General features: G+C 39.0%; 1 protein-coding gene across 7 annotated transcripts in view; it reads right to left on the bottom strand.

The window, feature by feature from the left end:
* Nucleotides 1-14,427: 14,427 nt before the first annotated feature.
* Nucleotides 14,428-26,185, bottom strand: part of SUCO (SUN domain containing ossification factor) — an 89,534-nt gene continuing 77,776 nt past the window's right edge. For 4 of the 7 annotated variants that reach the window (XM_070768180.1, XM_019976471.2, XM_019976470.2 and 1 more), the window contains 2 exons: nucleotides 17,665-17,720; nucleotides 14,428-16,458 (listed from right to left, as the gene is read on the bottom strand). In XM_070768180.1, the coding sequence (XP_070624281.1) occupies nucleotides 16,015-16,458; nucleotides 17,665-17,720 (500 nt within the window). In that variant the 3' untranslated portion in view covers nucleotides 14,428-16,014. The remainder of the gene's footprint in view (nucleotides 16,459-17,664; nucleotides 17,721-26,185) is intronic. The other 3 variants (XM_019976469.2, XR_002182481.2, XR_011560792.1) reach the window with 3 other exon arrangements.

Raw genomic sequence — 26,185 nt, 5'->3', positions numbered from 1 at the left:
CTCTGTGCGACCCCAGAGACGGAAGTCCACCAGGTTCCCCCGTCCCTGGGATTCTCCAGGCAAGAACACTGGAGTGGGTTGCCATTTCCTTCTCCAATGCATGAAAGTGAAAAGTGAAAGTGAAGTCGCTCAGCCGTGTCCGACTCTTAGCGACCCCATGGACTGTAGCCCACCAGGCTCCTCCATCCATGGGATTTTCCAGGCAAGAGTACTGGAATGGGGTGCCATTGCCTTCTCTGCAACTGAGCACAGCACATGCCAATTTTAAAATTTAGATTTTTCTCTTATTTGACTTGGGAATTTTTTTCTATGTCCTTCATGGAGAAATGCAATGAAGAAAATGAGGAAGTGACACTTTTCCCCACTCTGTGCCTGAAAGAGATTAAAAATTCCTAAAGTGTCACAGATTATAGATCTATAAATTAATTCAGCAGATTAGCCCAGAATAGAAAGGACCTGTAAGGATCCATAATCACAGCAAAGGCTACTTTCTTAATCCCTGTTGGCCATTATCTTAAACATAAGCCTCCAGTCTCAACGTAACTGAGCGGGACCCTATGGGGGATCCCATGTCCTCTGCTTTAGCTCCTCTTGCAAGTATCTAGATAACAATATCTGATGCACATTTCCCAAGTTGTTTTACAGATGCCAAAGTGAAAGTGTTAGTTGTTCAGTTGTGTCTGACTCTTTGTGACCCCACAGACTGTAGCCCGCCGGGCTCCTCTCCATGGAATTCTCCTGGCAAGAATATTGGAGTGGGTTGCATTCCCTTCTTCAGGGGATCTTTCCAACCCAGGGAAAATCTACCACCAAATGGCAGAAATTACTTGATACTCAGGAGCACAGAGGCTCTGACATACTGGAGCCTGAGGATTAACGATGTGACTCCACCCTATTACCTCACCATCAACCAATCAGAGAATTGTCTATGAGCTGATCCCATGCCCTGAGATGCAAAATGCCTTGCTGAAATCCACTGGGGAATTCAAGCTTTTTGAGCACTGAAGTGAAGTGAAAGTTGCTCAGCCATGTCCAACTCTTATTACCCCATGGACTGCACCCTGCCAGACTCCTTGGCCCATGGGGTTCTCCAGGCAAGAATACTGGAGTGGGTTGCCATTCTCGTCTCCAGGGGATCTTCCCAAACCAGAGATCGAACCCGAGTCTCCTGCATTGCAGGCAGATTCTTTACCGTCTGAGCCACCAAAGAGGTTTTGAGCACTAGCTGTCCCGAACTCCCTACTTGGCACCCTACAACCAATGCTTCACTTTCTTTCCCCACAACCTGGTGTCTGGAGACTGGCTTTACTGTCACAGGCAAGCGGACCCAAGTTTGGTTTGGTAACAACAGAGAAGAGATAATATTTGGAGGCCCCACACCTACTAATTAATCTCCATAAGCAGAAAAACTCATGTGGTGTTTCAATAATGGCATCTTCATATAATAAGAGAAAGCCCAAGATGAGAGGTAAGAATCTGATGATCTTTGCCTTGGGAGAGAAACTGAAGTTCATCTGGTTAGTGACCAGCTATGGTCATGAAGCTCAATGTGCCTTATGCCTCTGAGCTTTTCAGGGCTTTTTATGGGTAAAATGCCCTCTGATGGCCATTCAGGGTAGTCCCAAATCCTACCCTTGCCCAACAATGTCTACCACCACTGCTTCCATTGCCTGGGAAACTCCTATTCATTCAGTTTCTCTCTGAAATCTGCTCTGCCCAGACAGTGGTACACCCTCTGTGTTCCTCTAACTAGAGCACTTAAACATGATATACTATTAATGGCTGTCTCTCTGCGTTTCTCTTGTCAACCCCTGCTTACTAGACTGAAGTTCCTAAGTTAAGGGACTGTCTTAAAACAGCCCCATCTGAGGCCTCAGCATTTTTTCTTGGGGAAGCTTCAAAATTGCAAAGTAACCCAAATGATGTTTTAGACAGAATTTAACTAGGAATACCTGAGTTAAGACATAACTGAAGAAGGCATATCCTTTTAAGTATGTAATCTCAGAAACCTCACAGTTCTAGTGAGGAAGAGGAGACAGAGATATCTAAGAAAATTTTTATCATTATACTATAACAATAATAGTACAGGGATACATGAAAGGACAAACGTTGTTAGAACATCTTTTTCTAAATGAGTACATACAGAGTCTTCTTCTGAAAGTTATGAGGTTTGTTTCATGGAAGTCATGTGTGTGTGTGCAGGCAAGTGGGTGGATGCCCACATGGACTTGTCCAAGCTGTGCCCATGAGAGACAGGAGTAGGCCCAGACTAAGGCAGGAGATCAGGTGGACCTGACTTTCTCTTCTTCGGAGGCTATGCCATGAAAGAAAATGAGACAAGACTTGACATAGCCCAGCAGCACCTGGATTGGGTCTGCTTGGCCCTTCTAAAGGGCTCCTTACATTAGGAGAATGTATTCTTGGTCTATGAGGATTTTCAAGTACTGGGTGGCACGCTGAAATGTTACTATTTTGGATATATATTTGATTAAATTAAAATTTTATTTAAATTAAAAAAGTTTTTAAAAAAGTACTGCGTGCTGTATTACTCAGGAAAAGTGTTTTGAATAGGAAGTTTTGAAATGGGTCAGGCAATAAAGGGTCATCTGTTGGATCCTTTTTGAACTAAGGGTAATAAATCAGTTAAGTTGCTTGATTCCACAGAAAGAGTCCTAGACCTACAAAACTTGTGATGAGGGGGAAATAAGTTCATCTAACTACCAGTGGAAGTTTGCATCTGTAATTCTTCTTATAGGAAGTTGAAATATATTAGTAATTAATGTTCCCCAGTGGCAATCTTGAGGACAAATCTTTTCTTTAAATTTCATTTAATTGTCTTTTAGTTATGTGACTCCTCTTTCATGAATATTGCAGAATAGAAATACAAACTCACAGCCATTTTTCAAAAATAGATGAATTGATCATTTCTTTACTGTAAATAATAGTCTCTGAATCAGTTTACAGTTCAGACTCATTTTTACAATCAAACAGCTGTGTGTGTGTGTGTGTGTGTGTGTGTGTGTGTAGCAGTGTCTGACTCTTTTGCGACCCCATGGACTGTAGTCTGCCAGGCTCGTCTGTCCATAGGATTTCCAGGCAAGAGTACTGGAGTGGTTTGCCATTTCCTCCTCCAGGGGATCTTCCTAACCCAGGGACCAAACCCGCATCTCCTGCACTGCAAAGTGAATTCTTTATCACTGAGCCATCAGAGAAGCTGTCAGAGATAGCTCTAAACTGATCCACACTATAGTTAAAAAAAAAACACCACCACTCTAAAATGCCTGCTGCTGCTGCTGCTAAGTCACTTCAGTCGTGTCCGACTCTGTGCCCCATAGACGACAGCCCACCAGGTTCCCCTGTCCCTGGGATTCTCCAGGCAAAAACACTGGAGTGGGTTGCCATTTCCCTTTCCAATGGAAGAAAGTGAAAGTGAAGTCGCTCAGTCGTGTCCGACTCTTAGCAACCCCATGGGCCGCAGCCTACCAGGCTCCTCCATCCATGGGATTTTCCAGCCAAGACTACTGGAGTGGGGTGTCATTGCCTTCTCCCTAAAATGCCTAGAGTTCTTTATTTGCTCTAACTATAATTAGGCAAACAATTGCCAGGGATTTCCAGATGGCACTAGTGGTAAAGAACCCACCTGTCAATGCAGGAGACTCAAGAGATGCTAGTTCAAACCCTGGGTCCCCTGGAGGAGGAAATGGCAATCCACCCCAGTATTCTTGCCTGTAATCCCAGGGACAGAACAGCCTGGTGGGCTACAGTCCATGGGGTCACAGAATCGGACATGACTGAGCAACAGAGCACACATAATGAGGCAAACAATGGCCAGAGTTAGCCTGGGATAGGCAATATGGCCCTGTGATAAATATTTAAGGTATTTCTGAGTGATTTGATAAACTTGGTCACTCTGGGATTCATAGAAACATGCAGATCAAAACCCTAGTGAGGCTCTTGCGATTCATGTGAAGGGTGCTCTGAGGCTGTAGGGGGAGATCAGAGACTCTTGGGGGAGAAAAGAAGAGCCACAATTTCCGCTCTCTGCTGTGTTACTAGTTGTTATATTTAAGCTGAGCCTCTTTGATGTGAGACACATTAACATTTCACACTCCCTCAAATCAATATTCTTTTTCATGTGGGGATTTGAGTCATTTTTATACTTACTCTTTAAAGTTCCATAAACCATCAGTTCAGTTCAGTTAGTCGCTCAGTCATGTCTGACTCTTTGCCACCCCATGAATCGCAGCATGCCAGACCTCCCTGTCCATCACCAACTCCCGGAGTTCACTCAGACTCATGTCCACTGAGTCAGTGATGCCATCCAGCCATCTCATCCTCTGTTGTCCCCTTCTCCTCCTGCCCCCAATCCCTCCCAGCATCAGAGTCTTTTCCAATGAGTCAACTCTTCCAATGAGGTGGCCAAAGTACTGGAGTTTCAGCTTCAGCATCATTCCTTCCAAAGAAATCCTAGGGCTGAATCCTTCAGAATGGACTGGTTGGATCTCCTTGCAGTCCAAGGGACTCTCAAGAGTCTTCTCCAACACCACCGTTCAAAAGCATCAATTCTTTGGCGTTCAGCTTTCTTCACAGTCCAACTCTCACATCCATACATGACCACTGGAAAAACCATAGCCTTGACTAGACGGACCTTTGTTGGCAAAGTAATGTCTCTGCTTTTGAATATGCTATCTAGGTTGGTCATAACTTTTCTTCCAAGGAGTAAATGTCTTTTAATTTCATGGCTGCAGTCACCATCTGCAGTGATTTTGGAGCCCCCAAAAATAAAGTCTGACACTGTTTCCACTGTTTCCCCATCTATTCCCCATGAAGTGATGGGACCAAATGCTATGATCTTAGTTTTCTGAATGTTGAGCTTTAAGCCAACTTTTTCACTCTCCACTTTCACTTTCGCCAAGAGGCTTTTTAGTTCCTCTTCACTTTCTGCCATAAAGGTGGTCTCATCTGCATATTTGAGGTTATTGATATTTCTCCTGGCAATCTTGATTCCAGCTTGTGCTTCTTCCAGCCCAGCGTTTCTCATGATGTACTCTGCCTATAAGTTAAATAAGCAGAGTGACAATATACAGGCTTGACGTACTCCTTTTCCTCTTTGGAACCAGTCTGTTGTTCCATGTCCAGTTCTAACTGTTGCTTCCTGACCTGCATATAGGTTTCTCAAGAGGCAGGTCAGGTGGTCTGGTATTCCCATCTCTTTCAGAATTTTCCACAGTTTATTGTGATCCACACAGTCAAAGGCTTTGGCATAGTCAATAAAGCAGAAATAGATGTTCTTCTGGAACTCTCTTGCTTTTTCCATGATCTAGCAGATGTTGGCAATTTGATCTCTGGTTCCTCTACCTTTTCTAAAACCAGCTTTGACATCTGGAAGTCCACAGTTCACGTATTGCTGAAGCCTGGCTTGGAGAATTTTGAGCATTACTTTACTAGCGTGTGAGATGAGTGCAATTGTGCCGTAGTTTGAGCATTCTTTGGCATTGCCTTTCTTTGGGATTGGGATGAAAACTGACCTTTTCCAGTCCTGTGGCCACTGCTGAGTTTTCCAAATTTGCTGGCATGTTGAGTGCAGCACTTTCACAGCATCATCTTTCAGGATTTGAAATAGCTCAACTGGAATTCCATCACCTCCACTAGCTTTGTTTGTAGTGATGCTTTCTAAGGCCCACTTGACTTCACATTCCAGGATATCTGGCTCTAGGTGAGTGATCACACCATCATGATTATCTTGGTCATGAAGATCTTTTTTGTATAGTTCTTCTGTGTATTCCAGCCACCTCTTCTTAATATCTTCTGCTTCTGTTAGGTCTACACCATTTCTGTCCTTTATTGAGCCCATCTTCGCATGAAATGTTCCCTTGGTATCTCTAATTTTCTTGAAGAGATCTCTAGTCTTTCCCATTCTGTTGTTTTCCTCTATTTATTTGCATTGATTGCTGAGAAAGGCTTTCTTATCTCTTCTTGCTATTCTTTGGAACTCTGCATTCAGATGCTTGTATCTTTCCTTTTCTCCTTTGCTTTTCACTTCTCTTCTTTTCACAGCTATTTGTAAGGCCTCCCCAGACAGCCATTTTGCTTTTTTGCATTTCTTTTCCATGGGGATGGTCTTGATCCCTGTCTCCTGTACAATGTCATGAACCTCCGACCATAGTTCAACAGGCACTCTATCAGATCTAGTCCCTTGAATCTATTTCTCACTTCCACTGTATAATCATAAGGGATTTGATTTAGGTCATACCTGAATGGTCTAGTGATTTTCCCTACTTTCTTCAATTTAAGACTGAATTTGGCAATAAGGAGTTCATGATCTGAGCCATAGTCAGCTCCTGGTCTTGTTTTTGTTGACTGTATAGAGCTTCTCCATCTTTGGCTGCAAAGAATATAATCAATCTGATTTCAGTGTTGACCATCTGGTAATGTCCATGTACAGAGTCTTCTCTTGTGTTGTTGGAAGAGGGTGTTTGATATGACCAGTGCATTTTCTTGACAAAACTCTATTAGTCTTTGCCCTGCTTCATTCCGTATTCCAAGGCCAAATTTGCCTGTTATTCCAGGTGTTTCCTGACTTCCTACTTTTGCATTCCAGTCCCCTATAATGAAAAGGACACCTTTTTTGGGTGTTAGTTCTATAAAAGGTCTTGTAGGTCTTTACAGGACCGTTCAACCTCAGCTTCTTCAGCGTTACTGGTTGGGGCATGGACTTGGATTACTGTGATATTGAATGGTTTTTCTTGGAAATGAACAGAGATCATTCTGTTGTTTTTGAGATTTCATCCAAGTACTACGTTTCAGACTCTTTTGTTGACCATGATGGCCACTCCATTTCTTCTGAGGGATTCCTGCCCGCAGTAGTAGATATAATGGTCATCTGAGTTAAATTCACCCATTCCAGTCCATTTTAGTTCACTGATTCCTAGAATGTCGCGTTTACTCTTGCCATCTCCTGTTTGACCACTTCCAATTTGCCTTGATTCATGGACCTGACATTCCAGGTTCCTATGCAATATTGCTCTTTACAGCATTGGACCTTGCTTCTGCCACCAGTCACATCCACAACTGGTTATTGTTTTTGCTTTGGCTCCATCCCTTCATTCTTTCTGGAGTTATTTCTCCACTGATCTCCAGTAGCATATTGGGCACCTACTGACCTGGGGAGTTCCTCTTTCAGTATCCTATCATTTCGCCTTTTCATACTGTTCATGGGGTTCTCAAGACAAGAATACTGAAGTGGTTTGCCATTCCCTTCTCCAGTGGACCACATTCTGTCAGACCTCTCCACCATGACCCGCCTGTCTTGGGTGTCCCCGTGGGCATGGCTTAGTTTCATTGAGTTAGACAAGGCTGTGGTCCTAGTGTGATTAGATTGACTAGTTTTCTGTGATTATGTTTCAGTGTGTCTGCCCTCTGATGCCCTCTTGCAACACCTACCGTCTTACTTGGGTTTCTCTTACCTTGGACGTGGGGTATCTGTTCATGGCTGCTCCAGCAAAGCGCAGCCACTGCTCCTTACCTTGGACGAGGGTATCTCCTCACCGCCACCCCTCCTGACCTTGACGTGGAATAGCTCCTCCATAAACCATAATAGATAAGAATTCTGATTGTCTGCTCCTGAGGAGAGCAGACCTTTCGTGACCAGTGATAAAAATACTGTTCATTTCTACTGAATGTTGCCTGGTTCTTAGAATTGGATTGTGCAAACTTCCTTACCCCTTAAAGTTAAGTGTTGTGGTGGTCCATCCCAAATACATAATGATCACAAAATATTTTACCTCATTGAATAAAATATCTCTTGAAAGAAAGACTCATCCTTTTTCTTTTTACTTAAGTATAGTTGATTTGCTGTGTTGTATTTGTTTCATAATAGTGTATGAAGTAGTGTATAATCCAGTTAGACATATATTTCTTTTTCATACTCTTCTCATATTATGAAATAGTGAATATAACTCCCTGTGCTATACAGTAGGTCCTTGTGTATCTATTTTATGTATAGTAGTGTGCATTTCTTAATCCCAGATTCACAGTTTATCCCTCTCTCTACTTCCCCTTTGGAAACCATAAGCTGGTTTTCTATGTCTACTTGTATGTCTATGTCTGTTTTCTATGTCTACATGATTCTACTTATGTTTTCTATGGTTTACTTGTATCATTTTTCACATTTCACATTTAAGTGCTATCACACAGTTTGTCTTTCTCTGTTTGACTTTCTTCACTTAGATAATCTCCAGGTCCATCCATGTTGCTGCAAAATGCATTACTTCATTCTCTTTTAAGGCTAAATAATATTTCATTATATATATATATATATATATATATATATATATATGTTTAGTCACTCAGTCATGTCTGATTCTTTGCAACCTCACGGACTACAGGACTCCAGGCTTTCCTGTCCTGGACTATTTATTGGAACTTGCTCAAACTCGTCCATTGAGTTGGTGATGCTATCCAATCATCTCATCCTCTATTGTCCGCTTCTCCTCCTGCCCTCCTGCCCTATCTTTCCCAGCATCAGGGTCTTTTCTAATAAGCTGGCTCTTCACATCAGGTGGCCAAAGTATTGGTGCTTCAACTTCACCATCAGTCCTTCCAATGAATATTCAGGGTTGACTTCCTTTAGGATTGACTGGTTGGATCTCCTTGCAGTCCAAGTGACTCTCAAGAGTCTTCCCCCACACCACAATTTGAAAGCATCATCTCTTTGGTGCTCAGCCTTCTTTTTGGTCCAATTCTCACATCCGTACATGACTACTGGAAAAATTATAGCTTTGACTAGACAGACCTTTGTTGAGCAATGTGATGCCTGGGCTTTTTAATATGCTGTCTAAGTTTAACATGCTGGGCTGGAGGAAGCACAAGCTGGAATCAAGACTGCTGAGAAATATCAATAAACTCAGATATGCAGATGACACCACCCTTATGACAGAAAGTGAAGAAGAACTAAAGAGCCTCTTGATGAAAGTGAAAGAGGAGAGTGAAAAAGTTGACTTAAAGCTCAACATTCAGAAAACTAAGATGGTGGCATCCGGTCCCATCACTTCATGGCAAATAGATGGGGAAAGAGTGGAAACAGTGGCTGACTTTATTTTTCTGGCTCTAAAATCACTGCAGATGGTGATTACAGCCATGAAATTAAAAGACGCTTACTCTTTGGAAGGAAAGTTATGACCAACCTAGACAGCATATTCAAAAGCAGAGACATTACTTTGCCAACAAAGGTCCATCTAGTCAAGGCTATGGTTTTTCCAGTGGTCATGTATGGATGTGAGAGTTGGACTATAAAGAAAGCTGAGTGTCGAAGAATTGATGCTTTTGAACCATGGTGTTGGAGAAGACTCTTGAGAGTCCCTTGGACTACAAGGAGATCCAACCAGTCCATCCTAAAGGAAATCAGTCCTGGGTGTTCATTGGAAGGACTGATGTTGAGGCTAAAACTCCAATTCTTTGGCCACCTCATGCGAAGAGTTGACTCATTTAAAAAGACCCTGATGCTGGGAAGGATTGAGGGCAGGAGGAGAAGGGGATGACAGAGGATGAGATGGTTGGATGGTATCACCGACTCGATCGACATGGATTTGGGTGGACTCCAGGAGTTGTTGATGGACAGGGAGGCCTGGCATGCTGCGGTTCATGGGGTCGCAAAGAGTCAGACACGACTGAGCGACTGAACTGAACTAAGTTTGTCATAGCTTTCCTTCCAAGAAGTAAGCGTCTTTTAATTTCATGGCTGCAGTCACCATCCACAGTGATTTTGGAGTCTTTAAGAAAATGCATCTGTCACTTTTCCCACTTTCCCCCCTTCTATTTGCCATGAAGAGATGGGACCAGATGCCATTATCTTAGTTTTCAGAATGTTGAGTTTTAAGCCAACTTTTTCACTCTCCTCTTTCACCCTCATCACAGTACTCTTTAGTTTCTCTTTGCTTTCTGTCATAAGGGTGGTGTTACCTGCATATCTGAGGTTGTTGATATTTCTCCTGGCAATTCTGATTCCAACTTGGATTCCTCCAGTCCAGCATTTCACATGATGCACTCTGCATATAAGTTAAATAAACAGGGTGACAATACACAGCCTTGATGTACTCTTTTCCCAATTTTGAACTAGTCTGTTGTTCCATGTCTGATTCTGTTGCTTCTTGATCTGCATAAAGGTTTCTCAGGAGACAGGTAAGGTGGTCTGGTATTCCCATCTCTTGAAGAGTTTCCCACAGTTTGTTGTGATCCACACAGTCAAAGGCTTTAGAGTAGTCAATGAAGCAGTATATGTTTTTCTGAAATTCCTTTGCTTACTCTATGATCCAGTGAATGTTGACATTTTGATCTCTGGTTCCTCTGCATTTTCTAAACCCAGTTTGTACGTCTATCTGGAAGCTATCAGTTCATGTACTTCTGAAGCCTAGCTTGAAGGATTTAGAGCATTACCATGCTAGTATAGGAAATGAGAGTTAATTTTATGGTAGTTTGAACATTCTTTGGCATTGCCCTTCTTTGGGATTAGAATGAAAACTGACCTTTTCCAGTCCCGTGGCCACTGCTGTTTTCCAAATTTGCTGACAGATAGAGTGCAGCACGTTAACAGTATCATCCTTTAGGATTTTAAATAACTCAGATGGAATTCAATCACCTCCATTAGCTTTGTTCATAGTAATGCCCAATTGACTTCACACTCCAGGATGTCTGACTCTTAAGTGAGTGACCACACCATTTTGGTTATCTGCGTCATTGTTTTTTTGCAGCTGGGTATTCTTGCTGCTACTTCTTAATCTCATCTGCTTCTGTGAAGCCCTTACTGTTTCTGTCCTTTATTGTGCATATCCTTGAATGACATGTTCATTTGATATCTCCAATTTTCTTGAAGAGATCTCTGGTCTTTCCTGTTCTATTGTTTTCCTCTATTTCTTTACACTGTTCACTTAGAAAGGCTTTATCTCTCCTTGCTATTCCCTGGGACTTTGCACTCAAGTGGGTTTATCTTTCCCCTTCACCCTTGCCTTTCACATCTTTTCTCAGCTATTTGTAAAGCCTCCTCAGACAAACACTTTGCCTTCTTGCATTTCTTTTTCTTTGGGATGGTTTGGTCACCACCTCCTATAAGTTACAAACCTCCATTCATAGTTCTTCAGGCACTCTATTCACCACCCCCACTGTATAAGGAATCTGATTTAGGTCATACCTGAATGGCCCAGAATTTTCCCTACTTTCTTCAGTTTAAGCCTGAATTTTGCAATAAGAAGCTCACGATCTGAGCCACAGTCTGCTCCACAGGTCTTGTTCTTGCTTTTTTGCTGAGTGTATAGAGCTTCTCCATATTCTGTTGTAAAGAATATAATCAACCTGGTGTTGACCATATGTTGGTATCCATGTGTAGTCTCTTGTGTTGTTGGAAGAGTGTTTGCTATGACCAGTGTGTTCTCTTGGCAAAACAGCCTTTGCCCTGCTTCATTTTGTACTCCAAGGCCAAACTTGTTTGTGTCCAACTCTTTGTGGCCTGCCAGGCCTCTCTGTCCGTGGGAATTCCCAGGGAAGAATACTGAGGTGGATTTCCATTTCTTTCTCCAGGGGATCTTTCTGACCCAGTGATCGAACCCACATCTCCAGGACTGGTGGGCAGATTACCACTGCGCTACCAGGGAAGCCCCTATATATACAGTTCTGGCTCCTATGGAGTCACTGCTTTGCCCTGGGTCGCAGTGCATGTGAAATCTTGTGTGTGCCCTCCAGGAGTGGAGTCTCTGTTTCCCCCAGTCCTGTGGAGCTCCTGCACTCAAGCCCCACTGGCCTGCAAGGCCGATGCTCTGGGGGCTCCTCCTCCTGATGCCAGGCCCTCAGGCTAGGGATACTGATATGGGGCTCAGATCTCACTCCTGATGGGGAGAACCTCTGTGATAAAATTACTTTCTAGTCTGTGAGTTGGTCAACTGCCAGGTATGGGATTTGATTTACACAGTCAAAGGGCCCCTCCTACCATCACATTGAGACCTCATCTTTGGATGTAAAGTATCTTTTTTGGTAGGTTCCAGTCTTTCTTGTCAATGGTCTTTAAGCAGTTATTTATGATTTTGGTGTTTTTATGAGAGGAGGGAAGTTCAAGTCCTTCTACTCCTGCCACCTTGTCTGGAATTGAAGGACTGCTTTTAGTTTGGATGCTTGCTGTCTTTTCCAGCAGTGTGTGCTGGCTGCCATCGAAAAATGCACAAAGGCCCATGCACACTCCCAGTAAGCAGGGACCATGATCAGGACCCCCTCCCAGGCCTCCCAGGGGCAGCAGTGGTCCATGATGTCCCGGGACAGCAAGGCTAGCAGTTGGCACTTGCTCCTGTGTCTCTCAGTAGCAGTGACAGCCTGCCTACTCCCAAGGAGAGCAACTGGTGCCTGCTCATGGGTCCCTAGTTATGGGAGTGGCCTGTGCCCATCTCTGGAGCCCATAACAGTGACAGCAGCTTGCACCTACCCCCAGAGCTCATGTTAGGTGGTGTCTTGTTGCCAGAGAGACCAGGTACAGGAAACAAAGCTCCCCTATGGTGGTCCTGCCCCTCTTCTAATGTGCCCCCCCTACCCAACAGTGGTGTCTTGCCTCTCTGGCAGGCCCCGGCCTCCTCTGAGTGCACGATTAGTCGCCACTCTCCAGCCTCATCAGGCTGTCTCTACACCGCCAATCCCTCTCTCTCTGGGTCTGACTCTGAAGCCCGAGCTTTGGCACCTAGCCTCACCACACCAACAGATGAGCATGTCAGCCAGGGTACACAGGGCAGAGGTGTGAACCATCTGTGCAGGTCCTTCCACTGTAACCAGTTGCTGCACTCTTCCTCCAAGGCTCTGAAGCTCCCCCTCCATCTAGGTTGATCTCCCTGCAGGTGAGGGGACTTCATAGTGTGGGGGAACCTTTCTTCCTTCACATCTCCCTCCCTAGGGTGCAGGTCCTGTCCCAATTCCTTTCTCCCTCTTTCTTCTTTTGTCCTACCTTGTTACATGAAAGGTTTTTTGCCTTTTGAAGTCTGAGGTCTTCTGCCAGCATTCAGTAGATGTTCAGTGTGAATCATGCCACTCGTAGATGTGCTTTTGCTGTATTATGGGAGGAGGTAAGGTCCACATCCTACTCCTCCATCATCGTGATTCCTCTCCTGTAACTGTTGACTTTTAAGGGTGTTGAGTTGAAATGGTAAAAGGGAAGTCCATCTTTCAGCCACTCCTGGAAGTCAAGGACAAAGACAGGAAGCACTGTCTTTGCCCTAACAAAAAATTAGGTTTATCTGAAAATGTTATTTGGAGAGTGTCAGCTTTTCCCCTCCCCTACAGCAAAGAGAACTTTTCCTTTTAGTGAAAGAAAAATGATTTGGGAATGGGATAAGAAAAATCAGGGTGTAAAGGGAGCTTAAGAAAGCCATCATTGTTGTATTGTTTGGAGGGATGTCTCATGCTTCTGTTGCATGGTTTTGTTATATAAAATGGAGAATTAAAACAATTCCAAATGGACATGTTGGTTATTATACTATGATTTTAAATTTGTTTGACTAGAGTAACAAATATACATTTATATCTACTTTATATTCATGCAGACAAGTTTACATATTCAAATTAGGGGCACATCAAAAACTGGCAAGTAAGTGGCAAAATAAGCACAGTGACTGGCGATACAGTGCTGAAAACAGCTGCTGCTAGGGAGAAAGAAATCCTTGATTGGCAAAGGTCAGGGTGCAACATGGGAGTGTGGGGGGTGTAGTGACAGAGAATAGAGAACTGCTACCTTTCTGTGCAAGGCTTACTTAATAAAATGATTTCATTCCTCAAATTTTATAACTGTATCTGAAAAAAAATCCAATTAAAAGGACTTCTTTACTTTGTATTCTTGCTCTTACAGATCCCTCGCTTTCTTCTTACTGTTTTAAAGCTTTTCTTAATATCAGAAGAAATAAAATGAAGCTAATTACCAAGGAACATTGAAAGCCTATTTTATACACACACACACACACACACACAATTTGCTTCTCACCAGGCACAAATCTATTATTGGCAAGACTTTTTGCTTTTAATCTTCATGTAAGTATAATCTGAGAGAGGAAAAACAAACCCCAAATTGTAAAATGTGCTATATTTATATATGTAAAAAATTTAAAATTAGTCTTAGAGATGGCACCTAGTAAGAGGAAGGCACATATGTGTAGCCCACTGAATATTTAAAACTCTCTTTCAGTGTTTGAAATGGTGCAATTCTGACTGTATAGGGAACAAAATATTTATGTGAAAGTTCAATCAGTTTGTAGTTGGCTGAATGTAATCACATATTTAACAAGATGCTGCTGTATTTAATTTTAAAAATTCGTTTTTAAAATTTAAAAAATTTTAATTTTAAAAACGAATCTATGTTCAGAGTATTAAGTTTGTAAGTTCTCCTTCAAAGAACAGAAGAGCCAGTGATTAATAAAGACAAGTGTTCAGATTTATTTGGAAATTCACAGTTTCTAATGGCACTACAGCTCCGTAGTTATATTATTAAAAGTCTTCTTTCCACAACCCTGGATGCTGCACACAGATGGTGTAACTTCCTGCTCTACCTCTGCTCTCATCTGGACCTCTTTTCAATGGGTTTCTATACAATCAGGCCCTCTTGCTCTGAATGGCTAATTGTACAGACTGGAAAAAAATGTAAATCATCTAAAACATATTGTTACCGTAAAGCAGCAACTTAAACAAACAAGAGAGGCTTTAAATAAGTCACATTACGAACAATACCCCCATAAGGTATTAGACAAGTTTAAAAGTTATTACTAAAAGTGCTCAATAACTTATAACTTAAATTTTACAACACAAAACAGTGAATTCTCTCCCTTTCAAAAAGAAACTTTCCACTTTTACTCCATTACTGTATAAACACATACTTAGAAATCATTTGATTCAAAGTCACTGCCAATTATTTTTAAAGAAAAGAGACAAAATGAATACAAACACATTGACAGCACACATGTATATCTGCACATTTGTAGCCAATACAAAGCAAACACCAAGGAGTAGTAATCCCTTTAGACTTGACCAATTAGACAAGGCTTGACAAACTCACTAGCTGGTTCTGTGCATATGTACATAGGCAGTGATTATGAGGCCTGGACTCACTGGACAAACTTTTAAATTTTCCTTTTTTAAGAGAAAACAACAATCTCAAAGTCAAGAGGATTAGTGCTTATTGTGAATGTTTAAAATGTACCATAGCTAAAGGAAACCCTTAAAAGTGGCTAAATGTGTTTAACACGTGAATTTATAGGAAAAAAAAATTATTTGCAAATACCAATCATTTGAAGAAAAAAAAAATCACGTAGTTGTTTTTTCCTCTCACTGAATTAGTAACCAAAGGAAACTAGTGTGAATAAGTTAACTGAAAATAGCATTAAAAGTATCACCACTTACCTAGAAGAATAGACCTAAAAATTCCATCAAGTGTCTGTTTCAGGTGAGTTTGCTAAACAAAAGTCTACCTGGCCAAGTCTTTAGGATCTTTACACTGTCTTAACTGATTTTTACTGAACGCCAGGCGCAGATCACTTTAAAGCCTTGTAGTGTTTGCAGCTTCAAAAACTAACAAAGTTATAAAAGAAATCAAATGACAGAAAAAGTTCTTCCTCCTCTTCCAGTGGCATTATAAATAGACAAAAGGCACATAAATATGGGAAGGTGCAAGAAATAGGAACAAAGCTAAAGGAAGAGGTTTAGGCTTTCATTCCTATCCCACCCAAGGAACTGGGCTTCCAAATTACTTTTGTCCCAGTAATTAATTAATCTGTGAAAAAACATCTTTATAAAATGTCTACCATTGTCCTTGCAGTCTTGTAAAACTGCAGCTCATTAACCAAGATTGACATAATCCCACCTACTTTTTAAAAAGGCAGAAATCATAATTTCTGAATACTTTTCCCATTAATATGTTCTCCCTCCCCATACCCTTCAAATACCACAGACTGTTCTTCAAATAACAACAAGGAAAAGTCTCCACTATGAAAAGTTTGATTAATTTTAGATATGTCCCGAGACTGCTGTAACACCAAATGTTCCCACGGTGAGCTCTTTGTTTCCTTTGATTATGTCATGCAGGCTCGGCAGTGATCCTGACTTAGTCTGTATTAAAGTTTTTATCAATTTTCCTTGGTCTTGGACTTTAGATCGCCTTCGTTTCAAAGCCCTCTTCTCAGTTTTTGTCTTTTGAGACTGTCCATTGCACAGACTTGTGCAAGCTGAAATGCCACAAAAATAAGACTCTTCTGACTGTGATGAAGTTTCTGAGCTTCCTTCAGATGGAGGACCCTTATAAGAAGAGTGATAAACTTCTCCCATATTAGAAAAATCTCTCTGGTTTGTAAAAGGCTTTCTTCCTTTTATGTCTCCGTTGGCTACAGGGTGCAATGGATCAGCCGGCTTTATGGTCTCAATTTTTTCAGTTTTGTACTTGCAGCGTTTCTTCTTTAACACAAGTAAAAGAAAGGGTAGGAATTAGACCTATGACAGTACCTAATCAAACATTCAGAGAGCTGAGCTACTGGAGTAAAGTGCCACCTCCTGGTGGAAAGTGGAAGTACTATAAACAGCAAAACATACTGTTATGTTCTATACAGATACTGCCATAATTAGCTTTCCACTTTGTAATACTACTCAACCAAATTCTTCATTTATCTGTCACCTCTGAATATAGATTAGGTATCTGAATGCTTATTATGTGCTATATATTCTTCCAGTTGCTTTCATGTGTATCTTACTAACCCTAACCCTGAAAGGTGAGCATTTTGTCCTTGACTACCAAATGAGAAAACTAAGGTTCATAACTTTGATTTCCTGTCCAAGTTACATGGCAGTAAGTGGCCAAGTTAGGACTGAATCCTAGGCCATTTGGTTTTAATGGTCAAGTTCTTCAGCCTAGAGACAAACGTTGTTTGCTTAGTTGCTAAGTTGTGTCTGACTCTTTTGTGACCTCATGGACTCCTCACTCCATGAGATTTTCCAGGCAAGAATACTGTAGTGGGTGGCCATTTCCTTCTCCAAGGGATCTTCCAGACCCAGGGATAGAACCTGCGTCTCCTGCATTGGCAGGCAGATTCTTTACCACTGAGCTACCTGGACCTCTAATGAGTACAACTTACTTTCAGAGGCAAAATGGGAAAAACCCGCACTTGTAACCAAAAAAGTCTAAGTATATTTTGATTTTTGCCACCTCTTTAATAGGTCATTTAAAGAAGATACAAATTCTGAGTTTCAGTTTTCTCACTTAAAAAATGGGGAAAGTATCATTTTCAGGTTGATATGAGGATTACAGGAATAGGTATACACACTGTCTGACATGCACTGATAATAAAGAATGAGTATCAACAAGTGGTCAGCAACTTTTTTCTGTAAAAGCCAGAGACTAAGTATTTTAGGCTTTTCAGGTCACATACTCTCTCTCCTATTCACTTTTATTTTATAACCCTTTAAAAATGGTTCCAGGATCATAATAAAACAGGCCATATATGGCCTATGGGCAACAGTTTGCAGACCCTGTAAACAAATCATTATCATAACTGAAAATAAACAGTAAGTTTAAGGACCAGTAAAGGTTACAGTAAAACTTTCACCTATTTCTTCATCTACATCCACATAACACACCAATACACTTGAAAGGAAACAAAGCATTACCTTTTTTTCTGGAGAGAACTTGAGGGGTTCTACAATGTACAAATCACTTGGGTCTACTGTAAGAAAAAACAAAAAGGCAGATATAAAATGTAAAGTAGATTCTACTATGATTAAATACTATAACTATTATCCATTTATGATTATTTTCATAACAGAACCAATGAACTTATATTTGTAACAGGTTAAACATATATTTATGCATTTGAAATTAGTAAACCTAAAGCAACAAGGTAGAAGAGGGCACCATTCTTATCCTGGGCTTGACTGGTCATCATTGAATAACTTGAGTTTTTAACTAACAGCTGGCTCTCAACCAACACAGTAAGGATCCTTGTTTGGACCAGCTTTACCCTCTTGTTGTTTAGTCGCTAAATCGCGTCTGACTTTTTTGCCACCCCATGGACTACAGCTCACCAGGTTTCTCTGTCCATAGGATTTCCCAGGCAAGAATACTAGAGTGGATCTTCTATCTTGGGGATAGAATCAGTGTTTCCTGCATTTGTGGGCGGATTCTTTACCACTGAGCCACCTGGGAACCCTCTATCCTCTGAACTTGATAAGAAAAATAACATTACCAGGTAAGCTAATACCAAACTTACAGATCATATGAACATTTTTCTAAAAGACTAAACTCCACATTGTGTTGCAATTATGGGTTAATTATGTGCAACAAGCACATAGTATGAAAGTCAGTTCAAGGAACATACACACAAAAGGAAGTTTAACAAGTTTTTCCTAATTGTTTATTACTATGATTTACTGTGATCAAAACTATGATTTATTGTGATCAATACCAGAACACTCTGGTACGATAAGAAAATCAAAAATACTTAAGGTTCTAAGGTTTCATTACTTTAAGCACATTCAAGACAGCTTTACTGACAAGATAAATGTACATATAAAAGAGGGGCTATGAGATTTTAGTCCTATTCAACCCACTAAAAGTAAATGATTTATGGTTTGATGCAGGCGTTAAGTTTGTAAGTAACAAGTTCATAATAAACTTCATGTACCAGAAATTTACTAATAACATGATTCAATGAATTATTATTTTTCACATTATGTCTTAGAAACTTGTAGAGAAAGTCATCAAATATATAAAAATATCCAATGATTCCTTTAAATAGTCATTTCTACTAGATTACTAATCTCATTCAAATTGCTTTTTTAAAAAAAAAAAAAACACCATATCTACTTCTAGGAATGACTGCTAATGGTTTTCAGATCGAATTTTCCACTAAAAGCAATGTTTTTTGTAAGTCACCAACAGCACTTCCCACTCCAGTACTCTTGCCTGGAAAATCCCATGGACGGAGGAGCCTGGTGGGCTGCAGTCCATGTGGTTGCGAAGAGTCGGACACGACTGAGCGACTTCACTCTCACTTTTCACTTTCATGCATTGGAGAAGGAAATGGCAACCCACTCCAGTGTTCTTGCCTGGAGAATCCCAGGGACGGGGGAGCCTGGTAGGCTGCCGTCTATGGGGTAGCACAGAGCTGGACACGACTGAAGCAACTTAGCAGCAGCATCAACAGCACTTACTTAGGCTGTCAAGACTAAGTAAGTAAGTAATCCCAGGCCACAACTGAAGGAAAAGCAGGAATCCAGGCCCGTCAAGTGAAATTCAAGTCATTTTTTCCCAGAGACCTTGCCACCACTGTCTGGCAACATGGAATCATACTGCATATTCCTAGCCAGGGAGACATCAACAACCGAAGTACAGTTTCTACTGAATGCACGTTGTTTTCACACAATCATAAAGTTGAAAAATCAAGTCAAATCATCATAAATTAGAGATGACCTGTACATTATACTCCTCTTTCAACAGAAAATTACAAGGCATTTTAAAAAGGGTAAACATAGTTTGAAAAGACTAAACAAGCATCAGAACCAGAGTTAGATGTGACAGAAATGTTGACATTATTATTAGATCAGGAATTTTTTTAAAAAATACATTAAGGATGTAAATTGAAAAAAATCAGACAACATGCAAGAAGAGATGGATAATATAAGCAGAAAAATTCTAAAAAGGAGTTTAAAAAATGCTAGATAGAGATCAAACACAGGAACAAAAATGAAGAATGCCTCTGGGTTCATTAATAGACTGAGTAAAGAACCACTAAACTTGAGAATATGATGATAGAAATTTCCAAATCTAAAATACAAAGAGAAACAAGACTTAAAAAAAAAAAAAATTGAACAGACTATCCAAAAACCATGGGATGACTCCAAAAGGTGTAACGTACAAGTAATGAGAACACAGGAGGATAAGGAAGGGAGAAAGGAATAGATGCAATATTTTAAGTAATAATGACAGAATCTTCTCAAATTGACATCAGACAGTAACCACAGCTCCAGGAAACTTAGAACAACAAGCAGGACAAATGCCCAAAATACTACAACGAGGCCTATCATATACAAATTTCAAAAAATCAAAGATATAAGCTAAAATTGAGGACCTAAAATTGCCAACAGACCTGCTTTACAAGTAATGTTAAAAAGCAGTTCTTTAGAAAGGAGGAAAATAAGGTAGGTTAGAAACCCAGTTTTGCATAAAGTAAGAGCATCAGAGAAGGAATAAAGGAAGGGAAGATAAAAACTTTCACTTTTCTTATTCTTAATCCATAACATAACAATTTGTTCAAAATAATAATAGCAACAAAGTACTTGAGTATGCTTATGTAAATAGACAAGATTAGGTAAAAATAAAAAGAATGACAGCACTGATACAAGGGATGGAAGGGAGGAATTAGAAATATTTTGTTGTTATAAAATATATGTACTACCTCTAGAGTAATATAGTGTTATTTGAAAGTGGACTTGTATTAGTTGTAAATGTATACTGTAAACTCTGGGACCCTAAAAAAAAAAGTCATAATTTTTTAACATATGCTATGAAAGGAAAAAAATGAAAACATATAATTTGCTCAGTTAAAACCACAAAAGGCAGAAAAAATGTGGAAGATAGTAACAGGAATAAAGAATGAGGGCAACAAATAGAAAACAGTAACAAATATAGCAAATACAGTTGGATAAATATCAAATCACTTTAAACTTAAAGGCCTAAATACACCAATTTATAAGACTGTAAAAGTGGATCAAACAACAAGATTCAACCATATGTTGCTCATAAGAAGTCCACTTTAAATATAAAGATACATAGAGATTAAAGACACAGGGATGAAGAAAGATATACCATGCTAACACAAATCAAAAGAAAGCAGGAATGGCATATTAATTTCAGAGAGAGTAAACTTCAGAGCAAGGAAATTTATTCAGGATAAAGAGGGTATTTCATGATGATAAAGGGGTCCATTATCCAAAAAGCATAACAATCTTTACTCTGTATGCATCTCACAGAATGGCAGAATACATGAGGCAAAAACTGGTAGAACTACAAGAAGAAACAGATGAACCTACTATTACAGCTGGGGACTTTAACACTCCTCTATCCGAAGATCCAGCAAGCAGAGAATCAAAGAATATGGCAAATGTCAATAGCACCAAAATCCACTGCTTTTCTACATACCAGCAATAAACACAAACACACACAAAACGCAATTTTCAACAACATCGAAAAATATTCTAGAAATAAAACTTTCAAAAGTTTGGCTTTTTGGAGTACACAGAGATGCTACGTTCTTCCCAAATTGATACATAGAATCAATGTAATCAACCAAAAGCCTAATAATTTTTCAATGAAACACTTAATAAATGATTCTAAATTAACATGGAAACAAAGACCCAATAATGGCCGAGCAACCTAAAACAACTGAATTTCATACAAATTTTACAATGGATTTCCTACCTAAAACCACATACAAAAAATCAATTTCAGGTATCTTAGAAATCTAAAAATAAAAACCAAACACTAGAACTATAAGAGAATATCATCCATAAACAGTAAAAAAAAAAAAAAAAAAAAAAAAATCTGTTTAAACAACACAGAAGAAGCAATAACCACACCGGGAAAAAAAAAATCCCAGAAGTTTGATTACATTAAAATTAAAAGCTTCTTTTTCTTATTTAAAAAGACTCCATGTAAAAGAAAAGAAAATAAATAGCCTCAAGAGTGAAATAAGATTATCTGCAACATTAACGAACTAACAATTAGGATACAAATTTTAAAAATAACTATAAGCCAACAGGAAAGAGGTAAACAACCAAATAAAAGAACAGGCAAAAATTTCAATGTCCAAGAAAGTCAAATGATTAAAAGGCCTAAGTAAGCATGCTCAACTTCACTAGTAATCAGGTAAATGCAAATTATAACTAAAATAAGGTTAACAAACACTTTAAAACTTGACAATTCTGACTGTGCGCTGGCCAAAGTGTAGACAATGGAAATTCTCATGGTACTGGTGGAAGGATAAACTGATATGACCACTTTGGAAAAGTATGCCATTATCTTGTAACTTATAGATTAGCATACTCTACAACCCAGCAATTTTACATCTAGGTAATATTCCTAGAGGGGGCTTCCCAGGTGGCTCGGCAGTAAAGAATACGCCTGCCAAGCAGGCAGCTTCAACTCCTGGGGCAGAAAGATTCCATCCCCCACTCCTTCCACCCCAGATGGAAATGGTAACCCACTCCAGTACTCTTGTCTGGGGAGTCCCATGGACAGAGGAGACTGGTAGGCTTGCAAAAATCCATGGACTTGCAAAAGTATAGGAAATGACTTAGCAACACAACAACAAAAATATTCCTAGAGAAACTTAGGCAACTCTCTGCCTATATACAAACAAAGGGAATGTTTACACCAGCATTATCTGTAATAACCCCAAACTGTAAATAACACTGCAGAATGGATAACTACATTGTAATTTAGTCAGTTACTGAAATACTATACAATATTGAAAATGAAGTACAATTATGTATACGAACCTTACAAATAGAATGTTGAAGGAAAGAAGGCAAAAGGAGTATATATAGTATAATTTCATTTATCAAAAGCTCAAAACCAGGCAAAAATCCAATTGTATTGCTGAGAAACACAAACACTGATGGTAAAACTTATGAAAATGAAGATGACAACTAATTCAAAAATCAAGATAGTTACCTCTACAAAAAGCAATACCAAAAGTGCTGGTCTTGCTCTATTTCTTGATCTGGGTGTTAGTTACACAGGTGTTCACTTTATAATTACTCTGCATGTTGTACATTTCAGTTTTATGCACTTTTTGGTATTTCACAACAAAAATGTATTACAAAAATCAAAATAGTTTAGGTCTACTTGGATGGTCAACAGAAGTGAGAGATGCAAATCTAAGTATAATCTATAAAACACTGATGAAAAAAATTAAAGAAGGTACAAACTGAGCAGTATCTCACGTTCATGACTGGAAGATTTCATATTGTCAAGATGTCCATATACTACCAAAACGACCTACAGATTAAGTATAAGCCCTATCAAAATTCCAATAGCATTCTTTTTTTTAATGAAATGCATCCTAAAATTCATATCAAATCCCAAGTACCTTAAATAGGCAAAGCAATTGTGAAAAAGAAAAATAAAATTATAGGACTCACACTGCCTGATTTCAAACACAGTAATCAAAACAGTACTGGTATAAAGACAGACATACAGAACAACAGGGGGAAAAAAAACAGTCCAGAAATAAACCCTCACACAAATGGTCAAATAACTTTCAACAAGGGTGCCAAGACCATTCAGTGGGGAATGAACAGTCTCTTCAATGAACACTGCTAGAAAGCTGGATATCTACATGCGAAAGAATGAAGTTGAACCCTTATCCTACATCATATACAAAAATTAACTTAAAATAGATGTGGTCCTCTTTGTTTTTGCTTTTGCTGCTTGTACTTTAAATGTCACATCCAAGCCGTGTTACAAAGTTTCTTTTTCCAAAAAGTTATAAAAACTTTATAACACTGGCCTTGGCAATGATTTCTTGGATGTACTAGTTAAAGTACAAGCAACAAAAGCAAAAAGAGACAAAGAGGACTACATCAAACTTAAACAGATTTTGTCCATCATAGGACAAAATCATCAGAGTGAAAATGCAACCTACAGAATGGGAGAATGTATCTGTGAATCATATACTTGATGCAGGATTAATATCCAGAATATACAGAACTCCTACAATTAAGCAAAAAATAACCTGGTTTTAAAATGAGCAAAGGACTTGAATAGACATTTCTTCAAAGATGATTTACAAATGGCCAACAAACATATGAAAAGATGATCAACATCACTAATCATGAGAGAAACACAAATCAAAAGCAAAATGAGGTATCACCACACACCCATCAGGATGGCTACTATCAAAACAGAAAACAAGTATTGGTGAGGATGTGGAGAAATCTGGAACCACTATGCACTGTTGGTGGAACTGTAAAATGATGCAAGCACTATGGAAAACACTGTAAAGGTTCTTCACAAAATAGAACTACCATATGATTCAGCAATCGCGCTTGAGTACACAGCTGACCCTCTAATAACATGGGTTTGAAGTCTACTTATACATGGATATGTGAGTCTATTTATATGTGGATTTTTTTTCAACAGTAAATACTACAGAACTACATAATATGTAGTTGGCTGACTCCATGGATGCAGAACCTCAAAAATGGAGGAACCACGGATATGGAGGGCTAACAATAAATTATACACGTATTTTCAACTGTACAGATTCGGTGGCCTTAACTCCAGCACTGTTCAAGGGTCAACTACATATCCAGAACTGAAAGCAAGGACTTAAAGACGTATTTGCACACTCATGTTCACAACAGCATTATTTCACGATAGCCAAGAGGCAGAAGCAACCCAAGTGCCCATCAAGAGATAAATAAACAAAGTATAGTATCTATCTGTACAACATAATATTATTCAGTCTTTAAACAGAAATCCTGTCACATGTTACAACATGGATGAAACTTGAGGACATTATGCTAAGTGAAATAAGCCAGTCAGAGAAAGATGAATAATACATGATTTCACTTATATAAGGTATCTGAAATATTCAAATTCACAAGAACAGAAAACACATTGATGGTGACCAGGGGCTGGGAGGAAGGGGAAAAAAGGTAGTTGTTTAATAAATACAGTGTTCCAGATTTACAAAATGAAACACTTCTGGAGACCTGTTTCACATCATTGTGAACATACTAAACATTACTGAAGTATATATATAACAATTAAATTTCTAAGAGAAACTTAAATTTCAGGTTGGTAAATTTTATGTTGTATGTTTTTTTACTACAATAAGAAAACAAAATAAGAAATGGGCCCTTCTCATAGAGTTTGGAATTAAAAATAAGGCAAGTACAAAGATGGCTAAAATCAAAGTAGACAATAGTAAATTTCATAAGAAGATATTTAATTCAAATTAGGAGAAGAAATAAATGAATTAATGAATAGCAGAATCAGAATTAGTTTCTTGACTATTGTACTCAACTTTTTAAATTATAAAGATGAACCAAGATGATACAGTTGTTTAAAATACAAGTAATACTACTATCAGGTACAAAAGGCTATATTCTACCTGGCCTTGAAGAGTTACATAAAAAGAAAAGAAACAGTCAGGCTTTCAACTAATTTAGAATGGGACTAGAAATGCTGAGAAGGAAAAATACCTCAACATATTGGTATTTCATAATCACACGAATACAGCTAAAAGATCAACAATACTAAATGTTAAATCTTAATATGGATGTAGAACAAATGGAACTCTAAAAAACAGCTGAATGTTCACACAACATTCTTGGCAAACTGTGTGGTGGTATTTACTAAAGTGGATCTTATGATCTGGATCTTATGATCCAGCAATTCCATTTCTGCTATATACCCAACAGATGTGTGTATGCAAGAAAATAATCCAATGGAAACGAATAATGAATAGTATGTTTGCATAAGGCAACACTAACTACAACTATACTCAACGACATGGTGAATCTCACAATATCAAAATAAGCAGTGACTCTACTGAGAGGAAATGGGTAATGACTAAGGAGCACAAGGAAGTTTCTGGGGTGCTAGATAATGCTGTACTTCTTAATCTGGGTGATGCTCACATAGTTATGTATGGTTTGTGAAAATCCACCAAACTTTATAAATGATTAAGTATAAAATCCTGTACAAATTATACTTCATTAAAAAAATTCAATTATAAAAAGACGTATCAGCCAAAAGAAAAAAAAGAAAAGAGCAGGAAGTAGGAAGAAATTTACTATTTTTAAGTAAACATACATGTTTACGGATTCAGTCCGTAAAGTTTCATGGTAACAGTAAACCAGAGCAGCACAGGAATGATTGCCTGAATGATTTAATCAATTGAAACACACTGCTCAGTTACTAAATCCTAAAGAAAGAGAATCCAATGATTATTAAAAAAGCATTAGCTGAAATATACGATTAATTATTTTAATATTGCTATGAAGATATGTCTCAGTAAGCACTAATTACAGTACTAATATTAAAAAGTCATGTTGATATATGGCAAAAACCAATACAATATTGTAAAGTTAAAAAATAAAATTAAAAAAAAAGTACTGATAT

Source organism: Bos indicus, chromosome 16, assembly GCF_029378745.1.
Source record: "Bos indicus isolate NIAB-ARS_2022 breed Sahiwal x Tharparkar chromosome 16, NIAB-ARS_B.indTharparkar_mat_pri_1.0, whole genome shotgun sequence".
Taxonomy (NCBI): domain Eukaryota; kingdom Metazoa; phylum Chordata; class Mammalia; order Artiodactyla; family Bovidae; genus Bos; species Bos indicus.
The sequence above is the reverse complement of the archived record's forward strand: the minus strand, read 5'-3'. Positions and strand labels throughout refer to the sequence as shown.